Below are 24,046 nucleotides of genomic sequence, written 5' to 3'. Positions count from 1 at the left end.
CAGGCTCCGTTCCGAGACCTAACCGTACTGATTGCCTTTATTTGTGTCCCTTTGTCCTTCTTCTGTCTGTGTTCTAGGAAATAGGAGGGCTGTCTTCTCGACTTCTTCTCCATGCAGCGATTTGAAACTTGTCCTGTCAATCAAACTGGCTACATTCTTCACAATAGAATCATAGAAAGGTTACAGCGCGGAAGGGAGGCCATTCGGCCCATCGAGTCCACGCCGACTCTATGCAAGAGCAATCCAGCTCGTCCCACTCCCCCGCCCTTTCCTCGTAGCCCTGCAAATTTTTTCCTTTCAAGTACTTATCCAGCTCCCTTTTGAAGGCCATGATTGAATCTGTCTCCGCCACCCCCTCGGGCAGTGCATTCTCGATCCTAACCACTTGCTGTGTAAAAAAAATTTTTCCTCATGTCACCTTTGATTCACAAGAGTATATTCTCAGCAGACAATCTCCTGCTGGATGCCCAAGAATGCCATCTTGTGTGGGTGGCCAAGTGGTAGTCCGAAGTGAGATGACAAACTGCTTATTGTCCCTGGTCATTGTAGAAAACAGTCAGGATAGTTGACTAACACATCAATCCCCTCTTCGTCTCAAAGGCTGTAAGGAGTAATTTAAGTCTGTGTGAAGTCACTTCATTTTAAACATAACTCATTCCCAAATCCTTTTTGTGGAAAAATGATTTAAAAAAAAACAAAACGTGACACCATCCTACCTCACAGAAAACACACTGAGCAAAGTTGTGCCATCAAAGGGATAAAAATCCATTCCTATTTACCGTACAATGTGCTAAGGATGAAGGAAACCTCCATAGGGTGGAAATTACCATTGGCGATAATGGCGATCAAACGCTTAACATGTTCGTATGACATTCATTTGTTCATTACTTTAACTGAGGCATTGATTAGATTATTTTGAATGGGTCAATGCCTCACTTGAACTAGTAGACAGAGGAATGTTTAATGAACATGCTATATGTTTGTCAGCTGTTACCACCAATGGCAATTTCTAGTCTCGTGTCAATCTAATGAAATTATTATCTTCACCGCTCTCTGTCACCATTACTACTGACTAAATTCCTTTAACAAGGCATTCAAACCATGAATGACACTGAAAGCAAATGTGGTGACAGCTCTAAAAGTCATTGTATACTGTATAATAAATCTCTATCCAAACAGCTACTCACAACCCTCTAAATTGTCTGTTAAAAGCACCCCAGGCACATTATATCATTCTTTAAAAAGAGAGATGATGGGATGTTTCTGATGCTCATCAAGTTGAAGAATGTCGACTCTGAAATAGGCATTTTCCCACTTTTTTTGGCAGGCAGTGTCAGCATCAATCACTTCCAGGTCAAATACAGCATGTCCAAATGCAGATTAGAGCTCCTTGTCTGTCTCAAACTCAAGAAAACATCCTCTACTGCAGCAATGTGACATTTCTATTTCTACAACCATCACCCTTGTTTCCCTGGGATAAGATAATCAATTTAGTGGTAACAGTATCAACTATGAACTCCCAAAGTAGTTCATTCAAACAAGTGCATCAAAATCAGAACAACCCTGGTCAAACAGGGACATTTGGCCAATCTGCCCATACAGCACTCACCTGTGTTTGTAGAGATACAATATAAATCCTGCCGTTATCAGGGCAAAGAAAGGCACAAGGATAGCAACCGCCACCGAGCTGCTGCTGGTGCTAAAGTGGTGCCCTATTGAGTCCGTGCCAGCTTCTAGCATGTGCAGATCTGAATAAAACACATTAAATAATTCATATGTTCAAGAAAAGGGTTTAAAAAGCAACTGCAAAAAGAAAACACATCGAAAAGAATTTAGTAAAAACGCATCCTCTCATGAAGTAGAATAATACCCAAAGTCCCAGTGAAAATAAAATCTCAAAACTTCTCAAATACTACAGAATAGTACATTTACACAAATCCCCTCATTATTGTTGAAACTCATATTCCATAATAACCTGTCAAATCTTCGGATTTCATGTACTGGAAGTAAAAGCTCAGAGTGCCCCAAAAGGTCAGGTCACAAGCTTCCTACTTTCCTGAGCTGTGGCTCAGTTGGTAGCAGTCTCACCTCTAATGGTTCAAGTCCCACTCCAGAGACCTGAGCACGAAATCTAGGCTAACACTCCCAGTGCAGTTCTGAGGGAGTGCTGCACTGTCGGAGGTGCCGTCTTTCAGATGAGACGTTAAACCGAGATCCCGTCTGCCCTCTCAGGTGGACGTAAAAGATCCCGTGGCACCATTTGAAGAACAGGGGAGATCCCCCCAATGTCCTGGCTAACATTTATCCCTCAACTAACATCACTAAAACAGATTACCTGGTTATTTAGCTCATTGCGGGACCTTACTGTGGGCAAATGTCACGTTTCCTACATTAAAACAGAGACCAAGCTTAAATAGTACTTCAATGGCTGTAAAGTGCTTTGGGATGTCCTGAGGTTATGAAAGGTGTTATATAAATGCAAGTCCTTCCAGTGGATTTTATTTCAGTCCCGTTTACTGCTCCTGCACATATTGTCCCAGAATTTGCAGGGGCAGGGCAATGAACAGCACCCTCCATTAATTAGACTTGCTCTTGCCCGTTTAATCTCCATGATACTTTGCACCGCTGGAAGTGGGAGATGGAAACAGCACGGTGCCCTCTACAGGGCATCTAGGATCTGAGTGGACAGGGCAAGCAACTGTGTATCTCCTTAACCAATCAGATTGAAGGATTGTGAAATTAACAGCGCAAGGACCGAGAAAGAAGTGTAAGTTAGAGTGGGTGAATTCAATGTCAAATCAGGTACAGAATGAGAAATAAGGAGAGGGAAATAAAGATTGGATTAAGAGAGAGAGAAAAGAGACAGAAAGAAAAACTTAAAAATAATTTTAAATTTTAAAACCTGAAGGAATGAAACTCCACACTTGTAATAGTTAATTTTCAGTGTCAGAGAGGTCGACTGGCAGCAATTAACACTTATCACATCATTAAAAGGGTAATTAGACTTGAAATGACTTGACTTAACTTTCTGAGGCGAGTTTAGTTCGAATCTACCACACAAATACAGGAACTTCACACCATTCAATGCATTTCAATGGTGAGACAGACAGCGAGATGCTGTTTTCGTGAAGCTAACAGTGGAGAGGCATATCTCGGACAGCAACTTTTGGATTTCCTGAAGTCGCTGTACGATTTGCACATAAATAACAGTGAGTGCCATTTGCCTCACTGTTATTTTGACAGCAAATTCTGGGCCATGGTAAGAGAAAGTCTCATGAACATACTGTAACCGCTGTGTTGGAAGGGGCATTTCAGTGGAAATATTGCAAGTTCTACTCTGGAGATTGTAAGGGAAATTGTTGCTGTACGTTTGCAGCATCATTCACTTTATTTCATTGACAAAATTCAGTGACAAATAATTCCATTCAAATCAGTTCATGTTTCTTTGTGCTTTTAAGGATGAATTTCTCTCTTCCCTTCTACACCTATCCTTTCTCCTTCTGCAGGAGAGTGGAATAGAGACGTTCACAGATGCTTTCAATCTGTTCCTTGACTGACCAGTAGTCGATACGCTGAAATGATGTGGGACAGAGCTCCACCCACACCACATTAGGTACATACTAAAGAAACATATAGGCCTAGGAATTTGGCTGCGCAGTGCCCATTTATCAAGAGCTAAATGGCCTCCTAACCTTCCAATATGATGGGCAGGAAGCGCACGCTCATTACGAGCCGGAAGTGCGCCACCCGCCATATTGGTGTAGGTAGATGCGTTGGCATCAGGGAAAGCGTCTGGATTATGCTTACAGCAGAATACGTTATTTAAAATAAGGTCCTGCGCTCATTGCCGGATCCATTTTCAATACTGGTACGCCCCAACGCATTACTTGCCACGTGCTGAACTCGCACAGCACAACCGGCAGGATGGATCCTATACTTACCTGAATGTGGAGCCAGAAGAGCAGGAACGCCCGAATTTCTAGGTCATAATCTCCAATTCCATTTATATTTTAAAAAGTACTGTCTTTCAAGACAATTCAACTTCATCACCTTGGCACTTTATTAGTAACCTTCTCTACTATCAGTTTGGAGCTGTTATGATATTGATATAATTGGGATACACAGACATCTGTGGAATATTATCTACCATAAGTAGGTCAATCACATGTATATTAAATGCAAAACCAGACTGAACCAGTTCTTTCAGACATATATTGGCCATTTTTCATGTATAGGTATAAGTCAGTTCTAAATAGTTAAGAACATGCACAAATCTCACTAGAATGGTAATTCTTGTTAAAAGGGTGGATATGATTAATGTGAGTGTCACAACAGGGTGACAACAATTTGGAACGCCTATGGAAAAAATCAAGAGACATCACAACCCATAAGCAATAATTGTTAAGACTGAAGCAATCTTTGCCAAGACTGAAGGAGGAAGGGATAAGAAGTGACAAGTAAAAACAAAAAGAAAGGAAAGCTAATGTGCAGGCATCTGTCTGTAAACAAGTGACAGTGCAGCCCAGCACCTGACCTCCTCTTTGATGGCTACTGAAGTGGAGGTCATTGAGAGGATGGTTGCCCTCTGTGCCATTCCTCAGCCCATAAGCCCCCCACACTGCAGCGTGTCTAGAACGAGATGGAGGCAGGCTTGAGGCTGCAGCTAACTGGTACTGTCACTGGCTATAGTGCACATTAGTACAGGCATGGATAAATCCTTACATGGATAGGCACAGCTCTGCATCTTGCTGTTTGTTGACCATGTGAAGACAATTCTCAAAGACAGAAGATATGGTTGGAGGCAACTTGGCTGCTGTGGTCAATCAGGCTCTGATGGCTGACGATCAACCTGGCATGCCTTCTTTCATGCAGTACCACATAAAGCATGATAAGCATAATCCCTGTTGGAGTTACCTGTACTCCAATTTCACAAATCAGGAGTCATATTAATGGAGGTTCACTGCTCCAGGAGGAGAAAGGAGTAACCAGACTGATCAAATAATATATCTGGAGTAATGTTTAGGTGTGAGAATGCCAAGTGTTTATGAGCACCTTTCGCCAAAAATATCTCAAAGGAAACGCTATTCCAAAGTGATGATGGCAGACTTGTCAAGTTCCACTTTTGAGGGGCAATAAATGGTCTCGGGCAGTAGTGCAAAACAGGTGATAATGAATCAGCAGGCCGTTTTGCAGTCCGCCCGATTATCTTTTCCAATTGTGGGCGATGGAAAGGTCAGTCAGGCAGTGTGTAAAACCAGTTACCGATTCACTATCTGCCCGTTTTGCACTATCGCCCAGAATTAATTTATACTCCAAAGGTTTCAGGGTCTGATTGCCATTGGAAAATGCAAGCTACTTATTTTACTGAGTTTGCAATCTGCAAACATTGATTCTCATAAAAATCAACTGTTACCAGTGATTTCAGCCTGGCACTCTGATGGATTTTTCTAGGTTATACATTGCACAAATTAAGCCAATTTGCCTCCTGTGCAAACAGTTTTGCTGGAAGTCAGCAAAAAAAAAATCAGCCAGATTAACTTGTTACACTTATCTTCATTGCCAAGAAGTTTTCAGCAATAACGTCTCCAGGGATCTTACAGGCCACTTCTTAGTGATTCCGTTTTGTGTTTCAGATTTGCTCACTAGGATTACATAATCGGCAAGTGGACTTATTGTTAACTACTATTAGAAACAGCTTGTCAGAAAAGCCTAAAGGATTAAATCCAATGAGTTTTGAAACTGATGCAGCAGGATTACAGGGTTACATTGTGAGACACAAACTGCTTCGAAGTCTGCAGAATTACAATTCTATAGGGCAGGCATCTCAACTTTCAAATTCCCATTAGAGCTGTCAGTCCTTCTCCCCTCAGCTATCTAGAATGCTTCATTTAAGTACACACTCCGTTGTGGTAATTTTCTGACTTCAAGTTCTTGGTGAGGAGCATCGGGAACGCATATCAAAAATACGTCGTGTGCTGGGAGCAATTTTCCGACCATTAAAATTAACAGTTGGAAAATCATGTGCAGTGCATGCCTTATATGGCTGATAAATTCCAGGCAGTCAAGGATCCCTGTCAGAATGCAAAGTCGGAAAATAACCCACTCTGGACTTGAAATTCGGCAGGGCTTCTCCCGATCTCGTGTTGTACCTTCGGCAGGAGATTAGCAGAACCACCAGTGAAATGGCATAAAGGGCTGAAACAGACGGTTGTGGTGTTTTCTTGGGGTTCCCGCCAGTCTTCTGCCGAAGTTATGGTGGGAGACCGAGAGAACGACCATGAATTTAAGGCCAATATGTTCACATGACCCAAAAAATATCCTCCATCAGAGTACACACTGATAAGCCCAGAAATTTGCTCCAAAAAATATACAACGTTTTGTGTTTGCAAAATACGAATTGGAAAGTTACATAAATAAGCCTGCACCATTATTTCTCTAGTTCGAGATAACAAGATGCATTACCTATTCTTTGGAGACCAAATTGTCCGAAGTCCTTGCCTTGCACGAATCCTTGGTACACGAACGTGCTGCCTGAAGCATCTGCTGAAACCTGAATGATAATCGATGAGGTCAGTCGTCTTGTCAGTATACAGTACGCATTGGATAAATGGGGAAGATGACCCTGAATTTCCTTTCTGCAGTGGATCCTCAGTGGAGGAGGACTTCCACCTGCCCATTATTTTCACCCCTGACCCTAGCCCACTTTCCGGGGTCACAAGCAATTTCATATTTCGGGCAGCGCCCATGCCACTAATGGTGCAACAAAAGCACCCATCTTAAGTGGAGGGAAGGGGGTTGTAGAAACTTGCTGTGGTGCCCTGAGGCCAAAGTAAAGTGGGTCAACTGTGCCGCTCGAGGAATTAAAAAAAACTAAGAACAACCCCATTTTGAAATATGCCAGTTTACAAATAACAATTGATCTATCTGCGATCGACTGCAGCAGGGAAACTGGCATTTTAAATTTAAATGCCCCTCCCAAAACCCTTAGCAAATCTGCAGGTTAGGGATGCATTAAATTGACAACTCTCTGTGTCCCATTAGCAGATTATTTCACCTCGAGTTCTGGCTGTTTCCATATGATATTTAACATTGTATATTTGGACATGTGCAGTTACACAGATCTTTAAAGGTGGAAGTGCAGGAAGAAAAGGCCATAAAATGGCAAATGGGATTCTAGGTTTTATAAAGATGGCATTAAATATAAAAGCAAGGAAGTGATGTTGAATTCATACAAAAACATTGGTTCGGCCACAGTTGCCGTTCTGGGCACCCCATAATAAGAAGGATATTAGAGCTGTGGAAAGAGTAAAACAAAACATTGACTAAAATGTTATCAGGAATAAAGATTATAGTCCTGAAGAAAGACTAGAAAAAATGGACTTTTTTTTAAACTGGAACAGCGAATGTTATGGACAGAAAGTCATAGATGTTCTCAAAATTATGAAGTTAAATAGTGAAAGACCGTTTTCACTGGTTGGCAAATCAGTAACAAGGAGGCACCAACTCCAAATTATCTCTGGAAAATCAAATAGGGAAGTCAGAAGTTGTTTTCATGCTGAGGGTTATTTAACATGAAATGTTTTAACATAAGTCACTATTGAGGCAGTGAATAAAATATAATTTAAAAGGGAACTGGACAAATATTTGAAAAGAAAGAATCTAAAAGAATACAGGGAAAGGGTTGGGAAATGGGATTAGAGTGGATCGCTCCAGTTGAAGACCCAGCACTGGCACAGGCATGATGGGATATATGGCTACAAGTTCCAGCAACTATTACATGTATTTCCTCATAACAACCCAAATGTTGGCTCCCCAAAAGTAGTGATAGAATGAGGGAGAAATGTGCACACCTTATGATAACTGGAATGATTATTTTTATTCTTGAAGATTATGAGTTCCGCCACACGAGTGGTTTGAGTGTCGATGGATTAACATAAAAATTACCCTGTTTATTACTGGACCGTACATAAACATGGTATATGTATTATAAACCACTTAAGAACAGTGGGATATGGAAAATAAGTCCCTCATGACTTTATATAACACATAACCCACTCACGCCTTGGGATCCCATTGTATCTTTCCAATAATTCTTGATATTTTCTCAAAGTACTTTGCGTGTACATCAACTCTGCAGTCTGCTCTACTATTAAGTCTGTCTGAAATACCACAGGAGAATGTGGCACAGTTTTCCAATCATGTCACCACTGAAGGGCTGTGCTCTGAGATGAGTTCAGATTCACCTGAATGTGCTTACTTCTAATAAAACAATTATTACATCCTATAGAATTTTGGGAGTTGGATTTCCTCTAGGATGGCTCTGTAAGAATTTGCACAGTCCTATCAAATAAGTTTATCTGCATTTAAGTTTCAACTCTGAGTTACAGTAGAAGATTTTTCTATTCCAAGCTTCCACATTCCCCATTCGAGAAGTGCTGCACAGTGCTGACAAACTGTCATACATTCACCACCATTATTTTTCAGAGTGAATGACACTTTTCTATTTTTCTGTCCAAAATGTCTCAAGCACTAAATCTGCTTCACTGCAATATTTTAACCGTGACATTTGGAGACTGAAAGACTAAGACGCCCCTGTCACGACTTACATATCCATCCAGAGCCAGGTTGTCATTCTTGAATTTGTGCACAAACATTTCAACAGGGCCCCGGATCTTATAAAGTTCAAGGAGGAGATGGTGCTCTGCCTTTTTGTAGAAACCTGAAAGATATTGTCACATTCGCAATGAGATTAGAGTTATTTAATAATTCAGTTTATCCTTATCACTCTTAAAACTGTTCACATCTGGTAAACATGGAGTGGGAGTAGTCACTCATGTGCTGATTTTTAAATTAAAAAGCTACAGGAAAAGGCCAAGGCCCACTGTTCAAGATGGCACCAGGCTTGCAAAGAGTGACAGAGACGATGGGATACATTGGGAAACAATGATTTATGATGACAAGCTTAGAATTTAGAAGCCTGGGGATCACATGAGAAGCAAAAAACTAAGGGAGGTAAGTAATTCCACAAGCTTGAGGTCATGGGAAAGATTGAGTTTGAGTACAAATAATAAAAATAAGTGTTATTTTATCGGAGATGCTGGACTGTTTGTATCGATGTACATTATAAGGGTGGTTCCGCGAATCAGCACTCCCAGCAGGGAGTGGTGCTGGTGGGAGCGTATCTCACAGTCTGCCAGCCTATGCTTTCCCATCTATTAGCTTTAATGAATGAAAAATTGAGGTGCGATTTCCTGATCCGCTCCCGTGGTGGGTGAAGCTCTCTGCTGGGAGCACACATTCATAAAATCGACCGTATGTTTTTTGAAGTTGGGGCGAAATTGGTCTTCATTGTAATGTGAAAGACGCTCATATTACGCTTGAATTTCGAGAAAATTGGGCGCCGTATAAATCGAGTTGCCGATTCACTATTTTGTGCTAATGACGAAGATCAATTTCAGCCCTGGGGTGCTCTAGAGAGCTGACCCCAGTTTATGTGATCATTACAGTGACCCACTCTATGCTCAAAAACAAAATGCCTGCACACAATGGGACCAATATTACAATTAATCCTTTAGTATGTAGAAGTAGAAATGCTGCAGTGTGAAAACAGATAAATTATCCACATTTACCTTGAGGATAATAAGATGTGAAAACCAGTGCACAGCAATTTTTTCCTCTGCTTTCTTATCTTTGCATTGATTTTATTGCATTCCCTTTTTATCATCTAAAGTGCAAACAATATACCCCCACTATGACAGCAGAACAGCAACCTGCACACAGGCCTCTACTTGAGCTAAGTACTGAGAGATACGTAAGGCCAAGCACTTGCCATTTGTGGTGAATAAAGGGTGTAAACCTCCATTCATTCTGTGGGCCACCTGTTAGATATGGGGTTTCGATTTCATTTCAACTTGGTGAGTACCCATATTTTGAAAAACTACTTGAACATAAATTCTGAATAAAATGGAATTGTCATCACTCACCTTGAAATTAAAGGTCTTTTGCAACTTATAATAGAGGAACTTTTACATCTTACTGGAATGAAAGACCCCATTTCCTCTATTTTGGAGTGTGCAGTTATGACTGAGTTACATTATATCCCATCAGAGATGCCTTGGGGGGGTTTCCTTTGTTTATAAAGAATGGACGTACAATTTTGTTACACATAGCACACAGGGGAAATCTTCCAGTATTGTAAACATTGCTTGCTAGGAAACGTACAAAACTGACCTCACATTTGTATATCACTTACCTGTCAATCTAAGCTCCACTCCACTCTGATCTAAAAGGGTTGCCTTGACTTGACTGGTGGACAGATTAAAACTGTTAATTGTTAACATGACTGGCTGCCTCTTCCCGAGATATTCGTATGAACCTTTCCAGAGGGAATCCTGAGCAAAGACATTGGCTGGAACTGCAACAAGGACAGAAATAAAATTATATGCAGCTCATCACCAGAACAAGGTCTTTGAAGGCTTTCAGGTCTGGTTTGCATTTCAGCTGTGGACTCACCTGAAAGTTTGGTACTTGGTATTTCTTTGACTGTTCCAGTTGGTATCCCACTAGGCCTTGTGTCTGCTAAACAAATCCAATAAAAAAAAGTTATGATTGTTAATAACATAAGGTGAATGCAGGATAGAGGCTGTAATAGACAAGACAGCTGGCAATGGTTATACCAATGAATAAATCAGTCCAAAGCTTATGAAGATGTCATAAATGTCAAGGTCCATTCCTCCGCAGGGAGTGAGGGAAAAATCTGACTGAATTACTGCAGGCTGCTCTGAATGCAGTGTTAATGGCATCAGAAAAGCAGGGGATGACATCACAAAGGTGCAGTTGTTTAAGCCACAAGTTAGATCAAATAATGCAACTTTACCATCTTAACAACTGGGAACAAACGCTTGGACTTCCATTAATGAGGGTGAATTAGTTTGCACTGGCTGTTAATCATGGTATCTCATTTGACCCTGAGATGAGCTTCCGATGACATATCCGTTCCATCACCAAGACTGCCTACTTCAATGCCCATGCCTCAGCTCATCTGCTGCCGAAACCTTCATCCATGCCTTTGTTACCTCTAGGTTTAACTATTCCAATGCTCTCCTGGCCGGCCTCCCATGTTCCACCCTCCATAAACTTGAGCTCATCCAAAACTCTGCTGCCCATATCCTAAATCACACTGAGTCCCATTCACCCATCACTCCTGTGCTCGCTGACCTCCATTGGCTCCAGGTCTGGCAACGCCTTGATTTTAAAATTCTCATCCTTGTTTTCAAATCCCTCCATGGTCTCGCCCCTCCCTATCTCCATAACCTCCTCCAGCCCTACAACCCTCCGAGATCTCTACGTTCCTCCAATTCTGGCCTTTTGCGCCTCTCTGATTCTCATCACTCCATCATTAACAGGCATGCCTTCAGCTGCCAAGGCCCTAAGCTCTGTTACTCCCTCCCTAAACCTCTCCGCTTCTCTCTCTCTCCTCCTTTAAGGCACTCCTTAAAACCTACCTCTTTGACCAAGCTCTTGGTCACTTGTCCTAATATATCCTTATGTGGCTTGGTGTCAAATATTGTTTGATAACTCCCTTGTAAAGCATCTTGTGACATTTTACTATGATAAAGGCACGAAATAAATGCAAGTTGTTGTAGTAATGCATCATTTAAAAACAGCCAAAAAGGTGATAGTTTCCCATAGATAACCAGAAACATAGAACAGTTTCTCCAAATCACCGAGGATTGGCTAAGTTGGGTTTATCGGCACTGATTTGTGATCATTCAATTGCTGCCTGTAGTGTGCAGCACCTTTAAATGTACTTGTATCACATGCTGGATTCGAGCAGCTGGAGGTTATGTCCAGATTGTAACCTGGAAGCAATCCTAATGATGCCACATCATTTCAGGTCACGTGGAGTCGTGACCATCACCAGCATTTCTAATTGTAAAATTATGCATTGACTTTACGATTGCACCAGACAGACAGCTGGTACAAACATAAGTGCCAGACACCCCAACTGTCAGCGCTCCAGCTCAAGGAAACATTAATGGAACTACTGGCCTGTAAATTGCTCCGAGCGGAGAACCAGCCTTGCTCGGTGCTCATTAGATTTAAATTCACCCACGAAGTTACCGTGTTCTTTTTGGCGGCAACTTCCTTGAACTGTGAGTTCAAATAACATCAGCGTTCTATCCCGGGCTGTGTGAGCGGTGAAAGGATTGCTAAGGCCCCTCAACCAGTTTAAAGCAAGCCACGCTGTGAGAACCAGGAAGTGCAGTTCATTTGCAAACTGCGGAGACTAAAAGCCTGGATGTGCCTGATAAGGTGTTATAAAATGATATAGAGAAAGTGAAATAAAGAGAGGATAAAATTAAAAGACTCAGATAAAAGAAACAGAAGGAAAAAGTTTTAAAAAATTAAACTTTTTAATTACATTTTTTTAAAATGTCCAAAAACTATTAAAATCAGGAGTAATGAGATTCCACATTTTTTAAAGTTAATTTTTAGAGCCAGAGAGGTTGTTTGGCAGTCATTAAGACTTACCACACTGTTAGAACTTAGTTTAGACTTATTAAACGGAGAGTACCTGTTTTGTGACGATATTAGTTTCCTGCAGGGCAGGAGAGCAAGTTGGTGCTGGTCCATTGATTCTACCGATTGCAGCCGGCGATATCCCTTTAAAGCAAAGCTGTCAGATCACCGGCAAACCAGGAAGAGCAAGTTCCGAGTTTCCGTGTTTGACCGTGCATGTGCGGTCACCGGAACTTGCTCTTCGATTTTGCCACTAATAACGGTGAGCGCTGTTGGGCTCACTGTTATTTTGAAAGCAATTTCTGGCCCAATATCTCAATTGATGTTATCTGGAATGCTCTGCACAAATGCACAAAGTATGCTTCGACATGTGTCCATCAAGATCAGAATAGGAAACATGGTTTTTGCAAATGAATCTTTTTATAATGTGGCTTGCTTCAATAAGGGACCAGACAAATTTAGTTTGGGATACAGAACAATTGGCAAATTCAGGGATGATTAGGATCCATCAAATGGGATTTGGGAAAATAATTTATGTGTGAAATGGGAAAGTATATAACTCACTCAGCCTTGTGCATTCTCATCATCATGTTGTAAATTATTTCTCATCTCCTGCCAGAACCACATTGCTGACTCTATAATTGACAAAGTGGCAGTATCCTAGGATTATAGGGGTTAAATTGGTTAACCCCCAAAACCTTGGTATTATCACATAGCCCAACATTTAGAGCCAGAACGTGCAGGAGTGAAGTTAGGAAACGGTGTTACAAGCAAAGGGTGATAGAAGTTTGGAACAGTCTTCTGCAAATGGCAGCTGATGCTAGCTCAATTATGAGTTCTAAATCTGAGATTGATAGATTTTTGTGAACCAAGGGTATTAAGGGATATGGGGCTAAGGCGGGTATATGGAGTTAGGTCACAGGTCCACCATGATCTCATTAAATGGCGGAACAGGCTTATGGGGCTAAATGCCACTGCCAATTGCTGCCTCCTGATTTGCACCACCTTCTCCTTCAAGAAAGCAGGATGTGTGTCTGGGTGATGTGCCTGTCATGGTTGAATAGCTGCCAGTGTGCGTGGCCTGTGAGTTGTGGGTGTGCAGCTTGCAACAGTGGCAATGTGTAAGGGTGAGAGGAAGCATCTGATTGGAAGAATTGCGTACTGGTGGAAAGAGTTTGTTGGTATGTGGGTTTAGTGCATGGAGCAGTGGATGCAGCTAGTGGTGCAGTTGGTAGGTGATGCTACTTGACAGTTGACCTCACTCATCTTGACCACTCGCGTCAAAGCACTGAACTTCTTCCTGCACTGCATCCATGTTCGTGGTGCTGCCTTCATCCCCCACTGCCTCTTGGGTATATGTCTAGAGGGCCTTTTCCCGGCCACCCCGCGGCTATACAATTTCCCTATTTTTGTCCACCTCTTGCATCAAGTTCTCTAGTGCATCATCAGGGAACCTTGGTGCACGCACTCTCACAGGCCTGGTACAAACTCAGATCAACAGATTAGTGAGGTCTGGCATGCAGATTGGAGGGTGTGGGATTTAGTAGTGTGCAACCTTTATTCAATATTTGAACATAACTCATCAGTTTGCATCTGTGTTTTATGTGTGTGATGTCTGATCTCCATTCAGACTCCATGCAGATAGCAGGCTGTTATTTTTAGCACAGAGCAGGTACTGGCTAGCCTTAAGAAACATCCTCCCTTTAAGAGATTCAGGCTCTCCCTGCTGGTGGAAAGTACGAATTGCATTGAATCCTTGTGTCAATGCTGATTTCCAACATTGCTTGCAGGTAAGTCCTCTGTCTGGACAAAGTCTCATCCTGCCTGCATGTGGGGCCAAAGGGCACGGGTTAATAGTGGATCGTGCTACCCGTGCCCGAAAATAGGCCTTATCCAATTTTTCCCCCAAAGGGTTGTCATCAGAGGTCAGTGCCTTATTTGTACCAACCACACATTACCAATATCAATCTCTGATGGAAGAAAGCAAATATGAAGAACAGGTTATAGTCCTGATTTTATGAAGCCCTGTCTGCATTCACGGCCTCATTTAAATAACATTAAAAGGGCTCCCATACCAAATTTTACATCTTTGAACAAAGCTCTGCTCATATAACACTCTTACCCACAGGGCACGGGGGTGTTCTCTATCTAAAATTTTATTCCATGCATTAGTTCGTTTTGTTGGGCAGTCCTCCATTTTTGTATTTGCTTCACCGTTACTTTGCTTCACTATTCTTGGTTGCTTTGAAGTCCCACCACACAAAGAGGTAAGGATTGGTATTCCTTTGGGGGTTCTGAACACACTTTATAATTGAGATGAAGAAGAGTTCATGGGAGGAGGGGGATGACAACTGCAGGTGCAAAGAGCTCTGAGGCATTTTGGCCACGTCTATCACGACCCTAACACAGCCCACATACCTGGAGACATGTTTACCACCTCTGCTTCACAAGACAGGCTTAAGAGTGTTGCCTTATCTATTGCACAATGACTCGCATACAACAACTGGACCAGGGATTGCCCTTCCTGAAAATGTGAGGGTTTCTTAGGTGTCAGCCTTGGCTGAGTGGTAGCACTTTTGCCTCTGAGGCAGAAGGTTGTGGGTTCAAGTCCCACTCCAGAGACTTCAGCACATAAACCAGGCTGACACTTCAGTGGCGAAGTGCAGGAGTGCTGCTGTGTCAGAGATGGCGATTTTCAAATGAGACATTAAACCGAGGCCGGCTCAGGTGGACGTAATATATCCCATGGCACTATTTAAAGGGGAGGGGAGTTCTCCTGGTGTCCTGGCCAACATTTATCCCTCAACCAACATTACTAAAACATACTTTCTGGTCATTTAATACATTGTTGTTTGTGGCTACTTGCTCTGTGCAAATTGGCTGCTCTGTTTGCCCACATTATAACAGTGACTACACTTCGAAATTACTTAATTGACTGTTAAGCACTTTGGGACATCCTGAGATCATGAAAGGCACTAAATAGATGCAAGTTCTTTCTTTACCACAGCATGAAGCTTTCATATTACTGAATCCTACCAAACTACTACAAGAGACATCTGTAGTACATGCATGTATCAAACAAGTGACAACAGCTCTATTTACAAGGGTTAACACCTTTAACATTTTTCCTATGGACAGAATGGACAGATTTCACCAAGTTGCAGATTTCCCTGGGTGGCAATGTCATATTTGATAAATTGAGAAGAAGTGTAAGTTGGAGCTCAAGTGGGAATTCATGACAACAGAAGAGTCGAGGGTAGTTTTTTTTTAAAATGAAGGGTTGATGACAGCAATATTGACGGGCGCTGAGGAGCAAACTCAATACCCAAGGGAAGGGAAATGTTGCCAATGTCAGCCTGCTTTGGTCAGGGTAGTTGGATCTGTGACAAGAGGTAGGTCAGAAAGTGATTGAGAGAGCAGGCAGTCGATCTTATCAAGGACATTAATTTAATTTGATGAGAAGTCAGGAAAGAAATGGGGAGAAACTATAGCGTGTTGTTTGGTGAGGGGCTGGAGGAGGAGGGGAGCAGTGGAACTGGATGAAGGAGGGAAAGCTAAACAGATAACCTCAGTTTTGGAGAATAAGTCCATAGGGTAGATTTTCCTCTTGCTGTGCTAAAATGGTGCATCGAGGAAAATTAGGCAGATTCCATAAATGTGCAGCATGCATTCTGCAAATCATGCATTGAACTGTTTTTTTAAAAACTGTTTTGATATCCTTGATTACTTTTCGGATTTGTAAGCAATCTTAGTTTTATAAATCTAATGCAAGTCATTATGTACAGCTCGCTTTAACAATCAGAATTAAATATTACATAAATAAAAACAGCACTCTATTCAAATTTTGATGAATTATGTAGTACAAGATAAGCCACATTCTATATGCGTCCAGTAAAGAAACGCAGAGCCAAAAGTTAAGAATGTGCCACATTATCTGAAGTAATGGTATCGGATACGGTGCCATCTGCAGCACAAATACCTCATTCATTTTTATTTGAAATTTTAGTCATTTTCCAGCTTCAAAAAAAAAGAGACCTGGGTGGATCATTGCAGGCCAGTGTAATCAGCAAACTCAGAATAAGATCAAGCTGCTCAGTTATCTGTATACCCAGCATTGGGGTGTAAACTTATTGCACAGTTCATTTGAGGCCCTTTGCTCAGCATCAAATACATTTTTGATGTCCTGAGTCCTTGGGGAACGCTTCATATCCTGTCACTTTAAGATGACTAGAAGAAGGTGGAGTTGATAGAACAATCTCTGAACGTTTTGGCATGTTATTCATGCAGTCAGAATGTAATAAGGGACAACCTTAACCTCATCCTTTTCTGAGGTAGCCCTGTGCTATATTCTGATACTGAGGCTATGCTTGCAGAGCATTCTCCTTTCCTGGTTATTTCATGCCACAAGGATGTTGATGCAATCTGAACACATTCATTCCTCTTTCTCCTACATCTCCTTCTCGAGCACAATAATGATAGTTTTCTAAAGTTTCACCTGTGGATGGGGTCACGGAAAAAAGATTTGTATAGCTATGAATATAGTACAATTTATGAACAACTCTCTTTCCACTGAATTCATTCCAATGACAATCCTTTCTGAAAGCTTATGAAATTCATTGAATCCCTCTTGATTTGGAAAATGTTAATTTTCTAGCCTATTTTATCCCAAGAATTTCAATGCCTACTTGGCTCAGGAAAACGGACTTTTGAGTATCATAAGGGGCAATTCTCCGACTTCATGTTCTCAGCAGGGAGCCTTGTCTCTGGCAGCACATACTGAAATTCAGGCATGCCATGCACGATTGTCTGACCATTTAAACCATGCATAGCAGCACATGCTTGAATTTCTGATAGGTGTTTCCAGTGAGCAAGAGTCCCTAGTGGGAGCACAAAGTTGAAAAATTGCCCCAGTAATGGCATCTATTCCTTCAGTGAATTGCGTCACTAACATATGAAGCTTTAGATTCTTGTAATGTGATGTAAAAGTTAATATGGTTTTACCCATCCACTTCTGCATTCACTATCAGCGCGCAGCAAATGCCAGTCGACACAAGTAGAAAATTAATAAGCCTCAAGCAAGACAAGAGATTAGAAGAATCTGTTTCCCCACAGAATTGTGAATATGTGGAACAGATTCTCAGCAGAAGTAGTTAATGTCATGTCCATTACCGTCTTCTAAAAGGAGCTGCATAATTATCTGGTAAGAATGAAATTCAAGGTTGCAAGGATTAAAATAGAGGAGATCAAATACTTGGAGAAACACAGCGGCTTCCTGTGCTGCTGGGACCATGGAAATATTATCTATGCAAAGCAACTGACAGGTTTGAATAATGGAGGTGTAGGTGTAAAGAGACATTCTGGAGGTTCGCTGAATTATCTTTTGGTGGGGAGGGGTGTCAGGGAGAAATTTGGCAGAACTTTCAGATGATTATGTAAGGTGCAGAGTCTCTGGTAGGGCAAACTCTATAAGATCTGTATAATGAACAGGCATGGTGAGATGAAAGGCTTTTTCTCATTTTATATTACTTTGAATTCAGGGCCATTAATTCTGTTAATAACACAAACGGCAATAGATTTTTCCACTTTCTGCATCCAATCTCACCGTCAAGCACTCCCAGATGACGTAACGCTGGTTAAATGGATGGTAAATCTTCTTTCCCTCTTTATTATCAATGCACCTTAAATTCTCACAAAACAAACCCCCCCGCCCCCGCAATTGACCATTCCACCCATGACATTTGTGGTTTTGATTCCAGCTGTTCCCAGTGGTCTCTCTAAGTGAGATTACCAATTTAGGGCTAATTGGTACTGAATTATCGGCTGTTTTATACTGTGAACTCATGGATATTGAGTCGAAATGGTCCAAAGCCAATTCACTTAAGACCTTTACATCCAGCTGCAAGAAAAGACTTTTCTCTCATCACTCCGGGCTAGATTCTAACCCAGTCACGGAACTGAAGGGACACTGCAATGATCCATTGCTTCACGCCCTGCCCCTAGCACGGTTATTTTCTGTGTGAACTACTCCTTGGACTATGAGATAACCAAATGTTTGAGGAGCAAAGAAATATTCAACTCCACACGAAATGGCAGTGATGATAACGAAGTGTATGTACATTTTATTTTATTCAGGAACGTTACAATATAAGGAGGGCATCTCAATATCAGTACTGTTTAAACAAAATTACTAAGATTTATGATAAATTTTATCATTTTTTTAAAAAAAAAGCTCTAATTTTTTGAATATTTTTCTTCTAGTAGTGAGTACAGATGACATCATTAGGAGAAACTGATTCCGAGGAGTTATCAGTCCGAGGAGACATTTACAGAACTATGGACACAGGGGTGCAAAATGGAATCAGGAGCCAACCTGTATGGAGTAAAGTGGAGTAAGACCATCTCTCCCAGGAAGAGGGTTAGGTCCTGACTCTGGATTTAGGCACCGCGTGACGCAATCACTGAGGCACCGCATGACACAATCACTGAGATGCCATGTGACAATCACTGAGATACCGTGTGATACAATCACCGAGGCACCGCATGACATAATCACCGAGGCACCGCATGACATAATCACCGAGGCACCGCATGACACAATCACTGAGATACCGTGTGACATAATCACCGAGGCACCGCATGACACAATCACTGAGATACCGTGTGACATAATCACCGAGGCACCGCATGACACATTCACTGAGATACCGTGTGACATAATCACCGAGGCACCGCATGACACATTCACTGAGGCACCACTTGACACAATCACTGAGATACCATGTGACATAATCACCGAGGCACCGCATGACACATTCACTGAGATACCGTGTGACATAATCACCGAGGCACCGCATGACACATTCACTGAGGCACCACATGACACAATCACTACAGCACACTGCAACATATGCACCAAGTTGCACAATCATTGCGGCACCCTGTGCCAATAACTGAATCTCAGCTGTTAACATTTCACCTTCTCATAATGTCGAGTAACTATTTCAGTCAAGCCGATTCCCCTACTGAAATGATTAACGTTCACTACTTGGATAAAAATACTTTAAAACAGAACCAAATCCAAATGGATGTTAATCATAAATACTTGTTACATAAAGTGGTGGAGCTGATAGCAAGGTTCCTGCTTTAAGGCAAAAGAATTATTCTCTGGCTTGATTTGTATGCAAGCTACAGATATACCAAACTGGTCTTGTTGAGACCTTACCATAACAGAGAGGCTGTTTTCCTGACCAGCTTCCATCAGGTCTGCAGGTCCGATGCTCTGATCCTCCAGTAAGGTAGAAGCCAGACTGACACGTGTATATCAAAGTGTATCCCAGCGAAGGCAAATCGATGGATCCCACACTCACATGAGAAGGAGTCTCAGGTTGTTTGCAGTGGTGTGCTTAAAAGCAAATGTAGTTTTTTTTATGATTCTGAAAACTTCATGTTAGAAAATGACAATACATAGAGTTTCTTATTAGGATCAGTTGATAACAAATTAGATAGAACTTCAGAGCATCAAAATCTAAAATTTTAATCAGCCATTTCAATTACATGTATGTGCAATTATCAACCAGGGCAGAGAGAACAGTCAGTGCCCCTTGTATTTGACTATGGATATAAGGTGACACCAATACTGATACACATACTTTCCATTTTTAACTTGTGAACACTGATTGCCATTGGCATCTCTGAAAATAGAGATTTATCAGGGCTGTAAAATTTGTTTTCCATCAAAAAGAAAATGGCTCTGATTCTCCTCCACCATTTGCATCTGGGCGTTAGTCAGGCAGAGCTCACCCGAACTATGTCTGAAAGTGACCAGAGCCCACCTAGAATCCTGGGTTCAGGTCATTTAAATAGTCCAGACACTCCCTCAGTGCAGGCCAACCCCGGCCCCACCCCCACTCCCAGACAGGTCTAGTGACTGGAAACAGGGGAGGAATGTCAGCCGCTGCTGCACTGCAACATCGGTAATGGTGGGGCTTTTTGGCTCCTGGCCAAAAACAGTACCACAAAGTTCTTCAGCTCCAAAGATGGTGCCCGGTAAATGGAAAAAAAAATGTACCTTTTTCCCCAGTTCCATCTTGTTGCTGCCTGCCTAAGATCTTCCGATCTGAGCAGGGCTGGACATAGTTGTCCTTGGCACTCCACTGAGTGGGCACCCACCCAGCATTGCCAGAGCAAAATGAGACATTAGATCACTTCTGCCTTGGCATTGGATGGCCTCGCTAGTACCTTTCCCAGGTACAAATACTCCACCTTCCACTCCGGGGAAATCATTTTTCAGGCACAATGCACAGGAACACCAAGCCCAATCTCTTACTTATTCGTTCTCCATCTTTCATTAGCTGTGGACCACTCCTTCAATGAGAAGATGCCAGAGTCACGGGTGCAAAGCTTGTCTTCTTACTTTATAACAAGCTGGTAGGAGGTGCCTGAGAATGCTACCAGAACCACGCCAAAGTCCTAATAGCAGCAGTTGAGAAAGGGCGCAGGCTCAGTCCCAGTCCCATGCGAAACTAACGTTATTGTGGAATCCATTAGGTTATGGGAAAGCTCACATTTTCACTCTGAGACTTCAATATGTTTTCTACACATCCTCCTGTGCACCAGCAACCACATGGGTCAACTTCACAAGATATCTATGTACATTATTGTGTTTTCAGTTGCACATGAGATGCTTTCTCAGGACAAGAGGGGAGGGGGTCAGAAAGTCAGTTGACTTCCATTCAAAAAAGGAAATGGACAGACTCCTGATTTCTTGGGCTGACAATCTTAGAATAAGGGGCTGCTCTTTCAAAACTGAGATGAGGAGAAACTTCTTCACTCAGAGGGTGGTGGGTCTGTGGAATTTGCTGCCCCAGGAAGCTGTGGAAGCTACGTCATTAAATAAATTTAAAACAGAAATAGACAGTTTCCTAGAAGTAAAGGGAATTCGGGGTTATGGGGAGCGGGCAGGAAATTGGACATGAATTTAGATTTGAGGTTAGGATCAGATCAGCCATGATCTTATTGAATGGCGGAGCAGGCTCGAGGGGCCGATTGGCCTACTCCTGCTCCTCTTTCTTATGTTCTTATAATCTAGTTGCAATCACAAATTTGTTCCGTGCTAAACATAGGGAATAGTCCATGTTTTGACACACTACAGCATTATCTGATGGCACACTGCATCAACAAGTAGTATGCTTGAGCAAATTTGTTTTTCATTTCCTGGTAGTAAATTATTAGTTCACAATAATGTGAACTTACTCACAACAAATTCCATTGAGTGCTGAAATTTAACCAAGACATAAAAACGGACTTACGAATACATTCTGGCTGAGTGCCACTCCAGGTAAGATTGGCAAAACAGGTGCGTGTGGTTGATCCAAGAAGAATATAACCTTTCTGGCACGTGAAGCCCACTGTACTTCCAACCTGTCTCAGAGTGAACACATTTATTTCAATAAACCAGATGCCCAAATGGGAAATGGATGTTTAAAAAATCTATCCAATTTAGAAATGTACCTTTTTCATAACATGACTGAACACAGCGCAGTCTCATTATTACAATCTCAACTCGTTCCTTATGTGAGTTTCAAACTCTTAAGATATGGTGCTTGTACCAGGACCAGAGAGCAAGATTTGTCACAGTGAGAGGTTTCTAATGGCGAGGCTCCAGTGTATCATAAAGCGATGGATTACCTCAGGTAATTAATTCTAAATTCTTGTTTGCAATTAAACTGATCTTAAAGGGGATCATTACTGTTGGAAAGTTATCAGCATAACTTTCTGTCTCGATCAACAGCGAACATCATATAAAGTTACTGTTTCACTTTCATTTGGCATAATCACAATGGAACTGATGCTAAGATCATCCCCTCGTGAAAACGCAAGCAATTTCCCTGAATAAAGATCACCTGCGCAGAAAGTCCTCTATCTCTGGTGACCATCTAATGACAATCTCCACAGTGCTTTAAATGTGCTACTTCAGTTCAGGTGTAATAACCATCTGTTTGGAGTATAACACACAGCAAAATCACTTCCGCTGGTTTCTTATCAAAACACATGAGCATATATATGTGTGTGGCCCAAACATGAAATTCATTTTTAGTTAGTGATGTGAGTGACAGACATAACTTGAAACTATGTGATGTCATTAACATTAAGCCTGGGTTATAAACAGCACACTAGCATACTTGCTCTGATATCAAGCTACTCATGCAAAAGGATGTCCAAAGGCAGAAGTGGACACCAAACAGGAGGAGGAAGAATTTGGAACAGGTGGGGGAAGAGATTGAAGGCACAGTTGAAAAGATGGGCATTTAGAAGGCATTTAAAAGCAGGGAGGGAGATAGTGAGGCAAAGTGGTTTGAAGAGAGAATTCCAGAGGGCAAAGCAATGGTGTCTGAAGGATTGGTCTCCACTGGTGGAGAGGAGGAGTCAGGAAACAAACAGTAATCTGAAGTGAGAGGAATGCAGGGTGTGGGCAGAGAGGCATGACTGCAGAAGATTGCTCAGGTTGAGTGCAGTAAACTGTAAGAAAAGCACTAGTCAAGCTTTCTTTATAATATTGTAAACCTCGCTAAGGAAAAGCAGTACATCAGCTTTGCTGTGAACAAAGGCTTTCTATCTGTCCAAACAAGCTGTTTTTATGACCTTGTGAAAAAGAAAGCCTCCTTGGTCAATTAAACATTTGGGCGCCATCCGTGTTTATCAGTTAGAAGGGGAGTCATCCCTAGCCTTCATATGATTTCCTTGAAAATGCAGTTAGTGCCATCCTGAAGACCACTAATCGTTAGGGAGTTGTTAGTACCAAAATGTTGCATCCCTAAGGGAGAAGTCTTATAGCAGCCTCATAGGACAGAGGAGATGATTGATGGGAGACACATACAGAACGAATTGTCTAAAATCTGTATAAAGTTAGCTGCTTTTCCACAGGTTCTTCAGAGTACACTCGGGGCAGGACTAGACTGCCCAAATAATCAAGACCTTCGAAAGTGAACTTCAAAGTCTTGGAAAGTGATCAACTTTGTGTCAGGTTGTATCAATGTGATCAGCCTCTTTGATTGTACTCTTGTATTTTAACCTCTTTGTTACTTATTATAACTTCTTAATAAGCCATCATACTTTGTAACCAACCACCTTGCAACCTTTTGATTAAAGACTTGGACAGTAAAAGTATTTTACTTACATGAACACAGACTGTGGAACTAAAGATTTGCTGGTTTGTGAGGGATCGAGGTTCGAGATCAGCGAGGAAAGGGTTTGAGCAGTAAATCCTTGAAATGATTTCAGCAGTGGTGGGAGAGAGTTATGGGTACAAATGTGCAATGTTCTGAATGTGGAAGAATGTAATCTGTGATGACGGGTCAGACATAAGGTAAAAAGTTCAGTTTGGGGCTCAACAAGACACAAAGGTTGTGCAACAGCCACGCAGGCTCATGGAATTGAAGGTGAAGATAAAGTGTGCACAGGAGGGAGGTTGAAGGAAGCACCTTGGAGGAGGGAGGGAGGGAGGGGGAAAGCGGAGTTTGAGATT

At 41.8% G+C, this 24,046-nt stretch overlaps 1 protein-coding gene across 1 annotated transcript in view; it reads right to left on the bottom strand.

Moving 5' to 3' along the window:
* The window catches only part of csmd2 (CUB and Sushi multiple domains 2), a 1,323,345-nt gene that overhangs the window by 7,861 nt on the left and 1,291,438 nt on the right, over window positions 1–24,046 (bottom strand). The window contains exons 63-69 of the mRNA XM_068006939.1: window positions 21,831–21,942; window positions 19,745–19,924; window positions 10,513–10,575; window positions 10,253–10,414; window positions 8,607–8,719; window positions 6,463–6,550; window positions 1,610–1,748 (exon numbers count right to left, since the gene is read on the bottom strand). Of these exons, the coding sequence (XP_067863040.1) occupies window positions 1,610–1,748; window positions 6,463–6,550; window positions 8,607–8,719; window positions 10,253–10,414; window positions 10,513–10,575; window positions 19,745–19,924; window positions 21,831–21,942 (857 nt within the window). The remainder of the gene's footprint in view (window positions 1–1,609; window positions 1,749–6,462; window positions 6,551–8,606; window positions 8,720–10,252; window positions 10,415–10,512; window positions 10,576–19,744; window positions 19,925–21,830; window positions 21,943–24,046) is intronic.

The sequence above is a fragment of the Heptranchias perlo genome, chromosome 26 (genome assembly GCF_035084215.1).
Source record: "Heptranchias perlo isolate sHepPer1 chromosome 26, sHepPer1.hap1, whole genome shotgun sequence".
Lineage (NCBI taxonomy): Eukaryota > Metazoa > Chordata > Chondrichthyes > Hexanchiformes > Hexanchidae > Heptranchias > Heptranchias perlo.
This window is presented reverse-complemented; position numbering and strand designations above follow the sequence as displayed.